This window comes from Portunus trituberculatus, chromosome 29, assembly GCF_017591435.1.
Source record: "Portunus trituberculatus isolate SZX2019 chromosome 29, ASM1759143v1, whole genome shotgun sequence".
Lineage (NCBI taxonomy): Eukaryota > Metazoa > Arthropoda > Malacostraca > Decapoda > Portunidae > Portunus > Portunus trituberculatus.
Window position 1 is genome coordinate 8,313,684 of NC_059283.1, and position 14,571 is coordinate 8,328,254.

The 14,571-nt window shown below is 42.8% G+C and overlaps 1 protein-coding gene across 11 annotated transcripts in view; it reads left to right on the forward strand.

The window, feature by feature from the left end:
- LOC123510398 (vinculin-like) overlaps positions 1-14,163 on the forward strand; it is a 50,194-nt gene extending 36,031 nt beyond the window's left edge. Inside the window, exons 16-25 of one of the 11 annotated variants that reach the window (XM_045265515.1) lie at positions 366-392; positions 4,486-4,548; positions 4,763-4,894; positions 5,175-5,249; positions 6,827-6,960; positions 7,142-7,381; positions 7,518-7,608; positions 9,295-9,324; positions 10,676-10,693; positions 11,876-14,163. In XM_045265515.1, the coding sequence (XP_045121450.1) occupies positions 366-392; positions 4,486-4,548; positions 4,763-4,894; positions 5,175-5,249; positions 6,827-6,960; positions 7,142-7,381; positions 7,518-7,608; positions 9,295-9,324; positions 10,676-10,693; positions 11,876-12,045 (980 nt within the window). In that variant the 3' untranslated portion in view covers positions 12,046-14,163. Of the gene's footprint in view, positions 1-365; positions 393-847; positions 989-4,485; positions 4,549-4,762; positions 4,895-5,174; positions 5,250-6,826; positions 6,961-7,141; positions 7,382-7,517; positions 7,609-9,294; positions 9,325-10,675; positions 10,694-11,875 lie in introns of all 11 variants that reach the window. The other 10 variants (XM_045265516.1, XM_045265518.1, XM_045265517.1 and 7 more) reach the window with 10 other exon arrangements.
- Positions 14,164-14,571: the final 408 nt, after the last annotated feature.

Consider the following 14,571-nt stretch of genomic DNA (forward strand, 5'->3'; position numbering starts at 1 on the left):
GGGTAGACTAGTGCTTCCTCACTGACCAGACCATTGCAGTGATAGTGTCACTATTCATAACAGTGGGTGGAAGTGTGTTCCTCATTTCTTATAGGTTTTATTTCACAGAGGCTTTGTTCATTTCTCAAGATACTGACATTTTGAGTTTATTTATTGCTATAAAGTGGAGATCATTATGGTAGATATTGTAAATTAACACACTAGCCTTAACTTTCACTTGAGAAATTTTTAGTTAAAAGGATAACTCCTATAATGGTTAGACAGAATATTGCATGTCACTTATTACAGTACTCTTGATTTACACTCAAGATTAGCTTCTCTCTTTGCCAAACAATGTAGTAATACTGAACCACATTTTTTTCAAGCGCCACATTATTTTTTGGATGAGACAGGTAAGCCAGCGTGTCTGAGTGTAGTGCTAAGTGAGGGTTCCTGTATGGGTTGTGTGCCAGGTGGCAGGCTTGGGGCCAGCTTGCAGTATAGCTCATTCTAGTGTGGCTTGCAGGAACTTAGCACTAGTACAAATTTCCTTACTGTGATTACATCATGCTGTAGGAAGAGACACAAATGTGAAACTCAATTGGCTTAGGATCTAATTAAGTATTTATTGCAATGCATGTCAGGTGTGTGTGTGTGTGTGTGTGTGTGTGTGTGTGTGTGTGTGTGTGTGTGTGTGTGTGTGTGTGTGTGTGTGTGTGTGTGTGTGTGAAGTGAGAGGAGTGAGAGCAGGCTGGCACAGATTGGTGTCATGTATGTGTGTGTGTGTGTTTGTGTGTGAGAAGTGAGAGGAGTGAGAGCAGGCTGGCACAGAGTGGTGTCTAGTGTGTGTGTGCCTTCATCCTCACAGCGGCCCCTGCCCGTCCACCGCCTCCTCCTCAAATCGACCTAGATGATGATATTTTTAAAGTGGACTTTATGAAAATCTTTGGGGAACCGGAGAGAGCGCTGACACCCTCGCAGTACCAGGGCATCCACTTGCCTGACAGAGGTATTGTCAGTGCACCGCCTGGCCAGGAGTGGTTGGCACAGTTTGCTCAGTGACCCTATATGGAGGTGTAGGGTGTGGAGTTATTGTAATCCAACATTTAAACTAAGCCTGGCACTGATAAGCACGGGGACACATGGTGTCATGTTGTGTAAACTCAGTCTTGGAAGTTTGTCTCAGTAATCCTTAGTGTGGCCCTTCTCTGGCTCAATGTCCTCTGGCAACAAGGAGAAATTGAGCCAGTAGAGAGCCTGTACATGTGTGAAGAGTGGAGTCACAGTCCCAGATTCAGAGATTCAGTGCCCTGGGTGAGGCAATTGGCCGTGCAGTTCCTTGGCTTTGGCAGTACAGTGAGGCAAAGTGAGCTGTGGTGGGGCAGACACACCTGCACTCCGAGGGCCAGAGCACCTGTGTTCCGCATGGATTGTGTGTGATGTGTTGCGGTGTTGGAGCCTAAAGGGGTCGGGATGACGTGTGCTTGCCTCACTGGCCGCACGAGTAGTGTTCAGTTCAAACCCTGCACTACATTGGTATTTGTTGCTCCTCACTGCCCAAGTCTCGGCCCCTTCCTGGCACTGCTGCCCCCCGTAGTGCTGGTGTTGGTTCACTGTCAAAGCTGAAGTGATGCGTGTGTCACTATAACCCACAGTCTGTGTCCGCCCTTGATGGACCTGAAGTGGCCCCCGTGTTGTTTTTAAAGCCTTGTTAAATGGTGAATCTGAGTGGTTGTGTCAGTGTTTTATGTGGTCACTAAATTCTTCAGTACTATGCAAGTCTCAGTTAAGGGAGTGTGACTTAACGGCTTAGTGGCATTCTCTTTTAAATCTACTAATCTTTTTTTTTTTGTCTTAGTCTTTGGTAACTCAAATTTGCTTTTCAGAATATCTCTCTTTGTAGTGTTAGAGAGTGTCATTAGTATCAGAATTGTGCAAAAACTGCTGTAGAAGATGTATCTATTGAAAGTGTTGCCTGCCTGACAGCAGCTCTCCTCACAGATCAGCATTACAGGCCGCAGAGTGGTGTGCGTTGTGACCAGTTTTTTTTTTTTTTTTTCTTTTTGCACATTAATCCTGTAGGAGCCTTCCACTTTTGTGGAATTTAGCTCACTGAGTAGTATTACAGTGCTACATAATATTCAGAATACATAAAGCTTCACTTCACCACATTTTGTAGTACATGTCTCAGTATTATTGAGTGAGTTGTGGTAGAGGAGCTCATACTAGCACTGTATTGAGTTAAGGCTTACAGTACCAGCACTGTGTTGAATCAAGGCTTACAGTTCCAGCACTGTGTTGAGTCAAGGCTTACAGTACTTTAGAGAGAAGGCAAACTAGTGGCAGGTAGGCAGTGTGTACCCTGTACTAGTGTTGTGTGGCTGTATAGTGCACTCTTAGATGAGGGAACTCATCCTGTCCAGAAAGGTGCCCTTGTTAGTCTAGTGAGTCGTGTGGTGGGCCACGCTGAGTCTCCTGTATTGCGGGATGACTCAGCACAGCAGTCATTATAAATATATGAAGCTAATGCTGACTCAATGTTGTCATTGATTTTCCTTGCTTTTCAGTTCGAATAACTCATTTCCATTATTTTAAACAAGGATGAATTATTCTATTTTCTGCATTCTGTCAACTTCTTTGCACTAAAGCAGTCTTTTCTCTTTAACATTTATTAATGTTACTTTGATAAACTGAGAATCTTTAAGGAAACACCTTGGCTTTCCTGTGAACACAGTGCTCAGGATGTTTTGGCCTGCATAGCAAGCACAGAAACACATCAGTGTGCACCTCATGCCAGTGCCAGTGTTGTCAGTAATCACATCCTGTGACTACATGACAACATCTAGGTGATGTTGTCCCTCACCAGGAAGGTTGTGGTGAGGCTTTTCTCAACATAGTCAGGGACAGTGCCATCAGTGTTGCATAAGCCAGCAGCTCAAGACTTCAAAAGATTAGAGCATAGAATACTTTACTTTTGTATTGACCTCCAAAAATTAGGATAGAGAAACTTAATCATAATGATTTACTGCACATGGGAATATTGGTCTAGAGTTTTATATTCAAAGAACAACTGAACAAAATTTGTGAGGCAAACTTTTCAGAATGTCACTTTGTATTTAAACATGTGAACAGAATCTCCCAGCAACACTTGATAGTGGCAGCGGCATAAGGTGACGCAGGGACACACGCACACACACACACACACACACACACACACACACACACACACACACACACACACACACACACACACACACACACACACACACACACACACACACACACACACACACACACACACACACACACACACACACACACACACACACACACACACACACACACACACACACATTGAAGGATCTGCTTCATTGCAACCTCCTTAAACAGGAATTAAATTATTTGAAAACTTAATTAAATAGTTTACTAAACACATATATGTGTTGATATTGGCTGTTGCTAAATACACTGTTTGATTAATGCATTTTTAAAAATCTTGTTATAAAAGATTTTCTTTTGAATAAATTGCATTTCAATAATTCTTTCCCAAGCTCCCTATTACTATGGAGATCTGCAAGGTGAGCCACCCTCGTGTAGCATTAGCAGTCTTGCCCTGCCTCGGCCAGCAGTGCGCTGTGCTGCGCCGGGGCAGTGATGCCCATCAGGCCCTGGCATGTTGGATGATGACCATTCGTTGTCTCTTTCAGGAATGAATCTATGCAGCTGAAAACTTAGATCATCATTATGCAAGACCTTTGGGACGCATTACATGAGGTTTTATTAGTTGTGTGTTTGGCTTTGAGCTTCTCTGTTCTTGGCCGCTGGCATGGACACTTTCTGGTGTACTTTTACCCACGGTTTGCTTTTCAGGTACTTCACCTCTCAGTGCTCGCATGGTGCATCATGGACTCAGAGAGTGGCACTCTGACTCCCATGTGTGCATATGTGTGTGTGTGTGTGTGTGTGTGTGTGTGTGTGTGTGTGTGTGTGTGTGTGTGTGTGTGTGTGTGCGTGTGCGTGTATGTGTGTGTGCAGCAATAAGTAAATGCTTGTCTCAAGGCTGCCAAGAGCTTGGTTCCCTTTGGAAACTGTTTTGGCATTTGAATTTGTCAATTGTAAGAAAATTTATTTGTAAATGATAAGGCATATTTAAAAGTCTAACTATATAGTGATGAACATTAAATTTCATGTACAGATTAATTTAGGAAAGATGTAATCCAAAAATTCAACTTTAGCAGCTATCCAGCTTGAGGTGACATATCAGTTATGAGGCAAGTGAGGTGTGGAGGCCATCTTGGCCATCCCTGTCTGGGAGTACTGTTTTGGCACAGGCTTTTTCTGTGAGAATTCTTGATGCAGAGAGAGTGTGACTAGTTAGTTAGTGACAGCACAAGTAAGGCAGAGGCTGAGCACCATACACTGGTGTGACAGCTGAGCCTTGAGGCAACGGCAGGATGTGGTGGTAAGGCGAATTTGCGAGTACAGAGGTGTTTGGCTCTATTGCAGATGTTGGGCCAAGCAATGGACACACGATGCTGGGCTCCCATCCTGTTCTGTATTCTGAGCTAGGTATTAACACCACTCCTTCCTTTGGTAACAATTCTGTAATATTTGAGTATTAAACTTGTGTCATGTCAAAAATCCCAGAAAGAATGTGGTATGGAAGTAATGATCCTTGATTTAAAAGTTTGCTTTCTAGTGTGGTGATGAGCATAGTGTTGTGTTGGGTGCCGTATATAATTTTTGTGGTGGTGCAACCTGGTCACATCTCACTTGGCTTCAGTTGGTGGTGGTGTTGGTGTTGGTAGTGGTCAGGCTGGGGTGGGTGCAGCCCCCAGCACTGCCCTGGACCACCTTCACTCCTTCCACTCTCCACATGCCAGCCTGGCGGCGGCCAGGCACAGATGGAGCAGAGGTACTACTCCAACATTTCTCAGGCACTTGTGGTTCATTGTACACACACTCTTATTACCAATGTCATACCTCTGATCATTAAAAGTCTTATATTTGGAAGACATAACCTAAATTCTGAAAATTAATTTACTTTACATTTTGTCACAAAAATAATGTGGCTGAAATTTTTTTGGATATTATATAGTTTAACTTGATTTGTGTAGAGGAATTAAGTTAAGTGCGGAGAGACTGGGTGCACAAGTTCCTGTGAAGCGCTGGCACTAAGGCTGTTCCTTCCCCAGGGGAGCCGTCAGAGACTCAATATGACAGCTACACAGACGATGAGCTGCCCACGGACCCTTTCCCCTGCTACAGAGGTTGTTGTTGTACAGTGTCACAAGCAACACCATAATGGAATGCAGCATTTATAATCATGTCTTGATGAGGAAATGTTGGCAAAACACAATTGGCTCTTGTAAACTTGAAAGGAAAACATTGTCCTTTAGAAATTTGTGACAGTAATATTAAGAAAATCAACATCCATTCTATGAAAACCAAAATTCTGAAAGCATTACTGAAGTGAAAATTTGTAGTGCTGCTTTGATAGCAGAAAAAATTTCATAAATATTTCTTTTTAATTGTCTATTAATTGTTATATTTGCAAAAATGTGTAGACAAACTTGCACCTTGCTCTCTGATGACAAAGACCAAAACATTGGCCAATGAGAAGAAAGCTAACACTTCCTCCTGTCCAATCACTTCCTGCCATGCCAGCTTGATCTACATTTGTGCAAGCCCCAGTAGTGAGGGACCCGTTCTGCCCTGTACTGGTAGCTCCTCTGTATCGGGTCGTCAGTATTCACACACCTCGTGCCTCACCTTCCTGGTCATGTAGTCCTTCACTTGACTCATTCTTGCTTTCAGGATTCGTAAGAAGAACTCTTGAAAAAGTGGTTGTCCTGTCTTGAGAACTGTTTTTTAGCCCAGTAATACTTGAGAAGTGACCTTTTGGCCTGGTAACACCTTGAGGGTTGTTACTTGGCCTGGTAACACCTTGAGGGTTGTTACTTGGCCAGATGAAACCTTAAGAGCTCTTACTTGACAAAGATGTCAGGAATATTGGATGTTGCATGTGTTGCTGAAAGACAGTGATCAGGACAGAGCACCGCCCTTTCCATGTACTACCTTGTATCTCCACTGTCTCCGTACTATTGCCGTCTTGGCGTCTTGTCATACTCCGGCTACTCCTCGTGTCCCTCGTCAGTGAGTGGCGGCTGTGCATGGCATGTCCGGCGTTGCCTTGGAGGAGAGGCCACCAGCATCTCACCTCCGCCGCTGCAGATGTTCACTGAATTTATTGTTTCAGCTTATTTCTGTTGCATTCGGTAAACCACCAGTATTTCCTTTCAGCTGACAAGAGTCGGCAATGTGTACTGTGTTGTGTTGTTGTTGTTGCTGTTGCTGCTGCATGGTTCTGTTGTGAGATGTAGAGTGAGGTGCGTGGCAGGTGGCTGCTTCTGCCACTGCTATTGCTGCCGTGACCACTAGCTGCATGTGTTGCATGGAAAGTGTAGAGTGTAGTGCATGCATCCTATGTTGTGTGGTGGTAGTGTTGTGTAGTACTTGTGATAGTCACTGAGCACATCATGGCAGACATATTGCTCCTATTGTTTATTGTAATAAAGTCAAACATATTGAATTTTGCTGTGAGTTCCGTAGTCATTAAAGATTTAGCCAATACTTTATTGTTAGTCATAGACTACATTGTACATAATGTGTAAGGCATTGCTTTTCATAGTCTTAAATTAACACAACATTTTTATGGTACTTTCTGTTTTGGTTTCCGTGACGTCAGTGTGGGTGTCTGCACTGTCGGCTTCTTAGTGTAACGCTGGTTGTGTTGTGTTGTGCTGCACCACTGGCCACTTCACTAAGTTTTCCTGTGGCTTGGCAGATCAGGCACCACCACGCCCACCGCTGCCCGGTGGGGAGAAGGCTCCTCCCCCCCGTCCCCCTCCACCAGAGACTGATGATGAAGAAGAGACCAAAATGTTCAGTGAAGTGCCGCAGCCCAACCAGCCCATTATGGTGAGTCTGGCCATCTTGTCTCTTTCTCCTCCTACTTCTCATTTGTGCTTATTTACTTAATAGGAAGGAAGATTTTGAAGTAAACTGTTTAGCCTTCAACCCAAAGCATGACCCTGTCTGACACCTGTTGGTGGGAAGACACAGCAGTGCACTCACAATAATGAGTGGCTCCCTGCAACAGATGGCGGCACATGGTCTGCACCAGGAGGTGAAGCAGTGGTCATCCCGGGACAATGAGATCATTGCAGCTGCCAAGAAGATGGCACTGCTTATGGCTCAGCTGTCACAGCTGGTGCGGGGCGAGGGTGGCACCAAGAAGGACCTGATCGCCTGTGCCAAGGCCATTGCTGAGGCCTCTGAGGAAGTGACCCAGCTGGCCAAGGACCTGGCCAGGGAGTGCACTGACAAGAGGATGAGGACGGTGAGTCTTTCCTTAGTTGCTGCCAGTTTGCCTTGGTTCACGATGGTGGAGTCTGAGTCTGTGAAACATGAGCCTCTGAATTGAAATACACTGTATGGGTGGAAGAGTTATTAATTGTGTGTGATGCTTTGTGCAGAATCTGTTGCAAGTGTGTGAACGCATCCCCACCATTGGGACGCAGCTCAAGATTCTGTCCACAGTGAAGGCCACCATGCTCGGGGCTCAGGGTAAGTGTTGCCCACCGGCGTGTTGTGCTCTTGAGCCGCCGCCTTGGCTGCCCTTACCTCCTAAGTGTCAGGCACTAAGCCCGAACATGACAGGTGTTACTTAGGTTGATGAAGGAAGTTTTTTTCTGAACTTTACTGTTTCCTTAATGCCAGTATTAAAATCATGAACCCATATTGTCCGTCATGACATAAATGAACGTCTATAATACAAACAAACATGAACTATAAACTGTTCCTTGCACCACAGCAGTATGCTTCACAGGTTTTGGTTTATCTAACTGTTGGTTTCATCTTGCTCACCTGCCAAGCTTATTATCATATCAAGATGAGCCACTTTCCTTTGCTGCACATTGTGCTGCCTTAGACATTCATTCCTAAAGAGTGACTTCAAAGTAACTTAAATCTCTCCTGAATGAAGGAAAGGGAAGTGATCCGTGAGTTGTAGCAAAGACTTAAGTTGTGTCTTAAGTACACAGGCTGAGTGGTGAATAGCATTAGTGTAAGAGTGATTGAATAGTGGAGAGTGAAGTGGTTAGGTCAACACTGCAAAATGACCTTTCAACTCATAGATGAGTAGTTTTCATTGGGTGGAGGTTCACTTGAGTAGGAGTATAAGGAGACCTGAAGAGATAGACAGCTGTGGTACAAGGAAAGTCAAGTGTCTCTGTGTCACTGTGTGTCTTGTACCTCGAACTTGTCTGTGCATTGTCCACATTGTGTTCCATGTGCTTCCTCTGAACAAGACCTACATTTGAGTCCAGTGTTGCCAGGAATGATGGGTCAGCACTTGTGTAAGTGTCATTCTTTCCTGGCAAGACGGCTCTGGGATGCCTGGCTGTCCATCGCGATAGTCAGGAATGTTACTCCTCAAACAGGCGGCCATCTTGTTGCCGTCAACACTCACCGTTCTCTTAACTACCTATTAGGACTAATTCTTTAACTAATTGATGCGTACCTAAATACTTCCTAATATAAAGCACCTCATAGCTGAGGGAGTGTGCACCAGTGTTGTGGCTGACAGTTGGTGAGTCCCTAGTGAGACAGTGCTGGTTTAGCAGCCCAGCAGCTTCGTAGGAGTGACCAAACACTAGTTGGCTGCAGCCACTCAGTCCATTAACCTCACAGGAGACAGGAGATTTACTTCTTTATTTACTTCTCTTTATTTATGTGTCCACAACATAAACAAAATGAGTCTGATTGAATTAAAACTCGGTGAAGGAAAAGTTGTCATCACTTTTCAGCACTGGTGTTTACAACAAAGGAAGTCTTACATTAAGAGAGGTGCCGCCTCTGTCACCTCATGTGCCAAATCTATTTCAAGAATCTTATTTTCTTACAAGAATTGTGTTTTTATGGTGATATAATTTTTCTCCTGCCTCATGTGTTAAGAAAGCAATTGTTTTAGTAATAATATAATATTAAATAGTTACATTTATATATATATATCTTTGGATGTAGTAAAGCCTTAATATAATTAAGATTTGATTTAGTGAGAAGTACTTGATAGTACTGTGTTCATGTTAGATATACTCTAGTAATCAAAGCAGAGTCCTTGGTGAATATACATATAAAAGTGTTGTACTTCACCCTTTAATAGCTGACTTTGGTTCTCGTTTGTGCATATAACAGCTTTTTTGGTCTTTATTACACTCTCTCTCTCTTTCTCTTTTCCACTTCATAACACAGAGTGCTTCCCTCGACGTGAATCGGAGATCGGTAAAGATACAATGTTGATTGCCTGTTTTGTGATGCCCCACTTACTCCTGTCTGATACCCCTGACACCCCTGACATCCCTGATACTATACACAGGCCTTTAGTGCTAGCCAGTCTCTCCTCCACTGTGCAGTAATGTCAGGTCACAAGTTTGAAGTGTGCTGATGTGGCACAAACTAGTGCCTTCCCTTCATGTTTTTGTTGTTGTAGACAGACAGTGAGATCAGTAAGAGGCAAGTTAGCACTAGCCACCACCACTAGACCACCTCACACCCTGCCCTAACCAAGTCTTCAGGGGTCTGAGGCCCAGTAGCTCAGAACTCCAGCTCTAAGTACTGTACCAGTTGAAGCACTACAGAATGCACATTTTTAGTGTTTGAACATGATATACTTTTCTGTAGAGGAGTCACTAGTAGATTAATGTTCCATTTATAGCATGAGTTATGGTAGTGATGATTTGTGAAGGTTGAGTAAAGAGTTGAAGATCATATTGAGGAGTGATGCATGTGTAACAAAACACTTCAAAACATTATTATTATTATTATTATTATTATTATTATTATTATTATTATTATTATTATTATTATTATTATTATTATTATATATAATGAATGAAGCACCAGTTTATCAAGGCTTGAATTCACAGCATGCTTCCAGAATTAATGATTAACTTTTAACTCTACTTACATTGACAAAGAAGTTTATTCAGAGGAGACTCTTGAGAGGTGTTCTCTAATATTGCTCCTGTGTTTTGCGTGAGTTGAGTGCTGTGCTGCTGAGGGGCTTTACCTCACTTAAGACTCAGGCAATATTTTTCATCTTTGAGTATATAGAAGTTCACAGCTACAATGAATAGTAGAAGGATAAACAGTACTGTGCTGGTAAATCTTGTATTTACATACATAATGAATTTATTGAGCTCATTTATGTTGGGAAAATGTTTGTTCTCTCTGTCCCTCATTGTTCTTTCCAGCTGGAAGATTTAGTGGAGTGTTGAGGCAGCTTTAGGTTCATTGTAACAACTTTGTCCTCCCTGATGTAGCATCTCAGTGCTTGGTGTGAACCAGTGCATCACCTGTGTTTGTGCAAGTGTTTGTTGGTGTGGCAGTCTGTGGTATACTGTTGACAATCTGTGTCCAATAGATGATAGGTGGTTAGGGAGCAGAGCCATTCAGTGTTACCCTTGGTAGGCTGTTCACAATACTGTTGTGATCCTTCCATGTGTTGTCATAAGTGTTGTCCTCCAGTAGAAGAAGAATGGTTCATTTTCTTTATGTGAGATAGATAATGGCAAACTCCAATTCTTGATACTTATTTCAATCCTCTCTCTTGCATGCGTGGTGATCCTTTCAGAGATCCTGATTGGGTCCAGTAAGTATGGTGGTAGTGCACTCTGTGTGTGTGTGTTTTGTGTGTGTGTGTGTGTGTGTGTGTGTGTGTGTGTGTGTGCCAGTATAGGGTGCCACACTGTAGCAGTGCTGGCAGCATGCTAGTGTTGCAGTTCCATTCACCTTGGTGTGCTGTGTGTGCTTCGTTCACTCTTTGCTATGCTGTGTTGACATTTGAATGTTTAGAGTGTATTTGAATTTATTGTGTTAGCTTAGCAAAGAATTAGATTACCTATAGTTAAAGTTAGCTATAAATTGAGATGAGTAAGATCATTCTGGGAACATAAGGCCTCTCACAAACATTTTTTTGCTTGATTTATGAGCATTTTTTTGCCTTGTTTACTTCAGTTTCCTAGAAATGAAATACTTTGTGTGCCCAAAATGATTCTCGTTGTGTGTTGATGATGATACAAGCCACCATCGCAGGTGAGAATTGTAGTGCAGGTGTGTGACGTGAAGCTGAAAGCAGTGATAATATGTGGCTTCCCTTGAGCACTGGTGGCAAAGCCCACTCAGTCCTCCCACACCAATGTTCAGCAAAGCCAACCTTGTTTCTTCTTTCTGATTTGTGATTTAGTTCCATAACAGACATGAATAATTTGTAACTTTTCATATTCTTTTATTGTTTTTACTTATGAGGTAAAGATAAGAGTTGTGTGAGTCAGTAGGGAGGGATGTGCTGGCCTGGAGAACAGTGCAGTGCATTGCAGTGCAGTGTTGTGTTGTGATGTGTGATGTTGCTGACACATTAACAGTAGATGACATGACATGGCTGAAGAACTTTGACAGTAATTTAGCTTTTCAGCTTTCAGATTTGCACTTTTCACTGTATTGCTGCTTTGGTATCAGCATTTTAAATGAAAATAACATTGACTGTTATTATTGTTTTTTGAGAAAGGACATTTACTTATGAAATTATTTTAGCTTCATTTTGATCACAAACTAGAGATTGGAGTCTCTATTACAATACATCAGTTAATGAAGACAAGCTGACAAGTTTTGAATGTTGAACCAACACATGATATTTAGTAGTACTTTCTTTATAGAAACATTTGCTTCACAAATTTCACATAGATGTTAAAAGTGAAGAGCTTCATGATTGAGTCAAGCAACAAGACTCTGACAGAAGGCAGCGATGTGGGGAGTAACACTTTTCTTCGTTCAGGCTCGGAGGAGGACCAGGAGGCTACAGAAATGTTGGTGGGTAATGCGCAGAACCTGATGCAGTCGGTGAAGGAGACGGTGCGTGCCGCAGAGGCTGCCTCCATCAAGATCCGCACGGATGCTGGCATCAGGCTGCGTTGGGTGCGCAAGCAACCGTGGTACCAATACTAGTGCACCACTCTGTTGCTGCTGCTGCTGCTCGGCTCTGCTTTGTGTATTACTCTACCCACAACTTGTATAGATATACAGTATACACAAGTATATAGCAAAATAAAAGAGGTCTATTTTATATTGAATTCAAAGAATATATTATAACTGTCTGATGGGCATTATTGTTTAGCTATCAAGTCTGCTTGATTTGCTGTGTCAGGGAGGCTGTGCAGGCAGTGCCCTTAGGGAGGTACCTGCCAGGGTCCCTGAGTGTCAGGGAGGCTGTGCAGGTGGCACCTCGGGGCAGGCACCTGACTGGGAGCTTGTAGCTAAATGGTGTGCCTGGAGAGAGGAAATGAAGGCTCTCACCTGAGGTCACAAGGGAAGGTTTGTGAGTGGGAAAACAGTTGACAATGTAGACAGTGTTAAGGTGACTTGAAATGTTACACTCCTCACAGAGTAGCTTGTGTTCTGTTTGAACATGTACACAGTAAACACTGCCTTAATACTGTATAATGAATGTCCTTGTAAATAATTTTAATTGTTTGCAATAAGTGATGAACTAATATGTAAGTTAAATTTCCTGATCTCCCAGAAGCAAGTATTAGACAAGAAATAAAACCAATCACTGATTCCATCCTCCGTGGCAAACTGAAGCTGCACGGAGCGACACGCTCCCTGCACTGCAGTACGTCTCCATTAACTTTCTGATAGGTGAGGCTCCTCCATGTGCTTGTTGTGTATGTGCCAAAACTATTGTCTTCCTCGTAAGGCGACAGTGCTATCAGTTGAATCAGAAGTGACGTAACCTTTTACTAAATTCTGGACTACTTCACGTTGTATTGTTAGACATTTATGCAGGCTCATTAAAGTACTGTGAACTGTGGGTCAATGTATGCTGTCTTGCTTAATTTTTAGTTATGTATTACCTTCATCAGTTGATGAATCAGAGCATCTTGCAGTCTTTGTGCAGGTTTAGCCTTTTGTTTTTTCCAAAATTTTCAGGGAATCCATGCCATATCACTGTAGCTGTCCCATGGTAGAGGTCTGGTAGTCACTCACAGCCTGAGGTGAGGCATTCATGTAGGGAAGGCTACTGAAAAATAGATTGTTACACAAGTGTCCCAAAGTAACAAATATCAATTTGTTAGAGAAATAGACTTGCAATATTAGGTTAGGCTGTCTCTGCCGCACGGCACAATGGGCTGCCGCCACTGCTGCCGATCACAAGAGTCTTCTGGCAACCTTTGTGCAGAACTAACTGACTACTGTAGCTTAACACATGACTAGTGTCTGTTCATTGGTGCTTACCTCGTAGTCTGTCACACAACAAATCTATCTATACCAGTGTAACGAATAGGACGAGAGTACTGTACCTACACTATGATAGACTTATGCTCATTGATTTAGGATAAGGTGGAACTAATAAGGGTATAATATTGAGCTTGTTGATATGTAATTTTTGTTGTGTTTGTAATGATTTGAGTGCCTTTATGATGTAATTAAGATGATTTACCATGACTTAAGTGTTTACACTCTTTTATAGATATCATTATAGTACTTCAGTACTTCAAGAAGAAAGTTCAGGTTCCCACAAGTGCATACTTTGAGTAGAGTGGTCAGCTGATAGTGTTCCTATTTTAATTCTTATGCTCCTCTCTGGTTGCAATGCCCTAGTGATTTAAGAAGCACTTACAATCACGCTGAGGCCTTATATAGTTGAAGCACCTAATGCCACTGGGAACAAGAGGTATCATGTAAAGAAACTCACACTCCCAAAAGTAAGATGGTCAAATTGTAATGCGTCCCATGTGCCATGGCAGTGTGCCTTGCTGGCACACTGGTGTGCTGGGCACCGGCTGGCCCAGACCTGTTCCGTACACAGATTCTTTGCTCTCCTGGTGATGCAGTGCTTCTGTCGTCCGCATGTGTGGTTGCACAAAGGAGAAGACCAGAGTGCAGAATGAGGCGAGGCACAGCCCAGGACAGACTCAGACAGTGGATGCCTGGCTTGCCTCACTCGCACTTGGCTCTTCTTTCATTTCTCAGTCCACATAGAAAAGTTGTCTTGGTTCCATTTTAAATCTTTGACATGCAAGATCTGATATTTTATAAAAAAGATATAGTAAATCCATATCACCTGTGTGTTTCCTTTCCTTCATTGTGATGTGATGAGAAAAAGTAGTGTTTCTTCCAGCCAGTGGCAGGACTGACTCTTGGATGCTCTGCTGTCCTGTTTCAGGAGGCACCAGTTCCCAGAGGTTGATGAGCCACTGCATAGACACACAGCAGCTGGTCACAGTTACAGCCGTCCATATCCTGTCAGTCAAAGTTTAGAGGGAGATCGCTTGAGATCAGGTAACATAGTAAAAGGAAATCTGTTTTAGCATAGGTGTTTCAGAACACAGTACCTCATTTTGTCATGATCTAAGAGGAGACAGATGGCAAGAAATAAAAAAAAGGAAAAGAAAGAAATAAAGAGTTGTAAGAATTAAAAGAAAGAGTCGGTGAGGGAGAAAAGTGTCAGTGAAGGGGGTAGAAGGAATG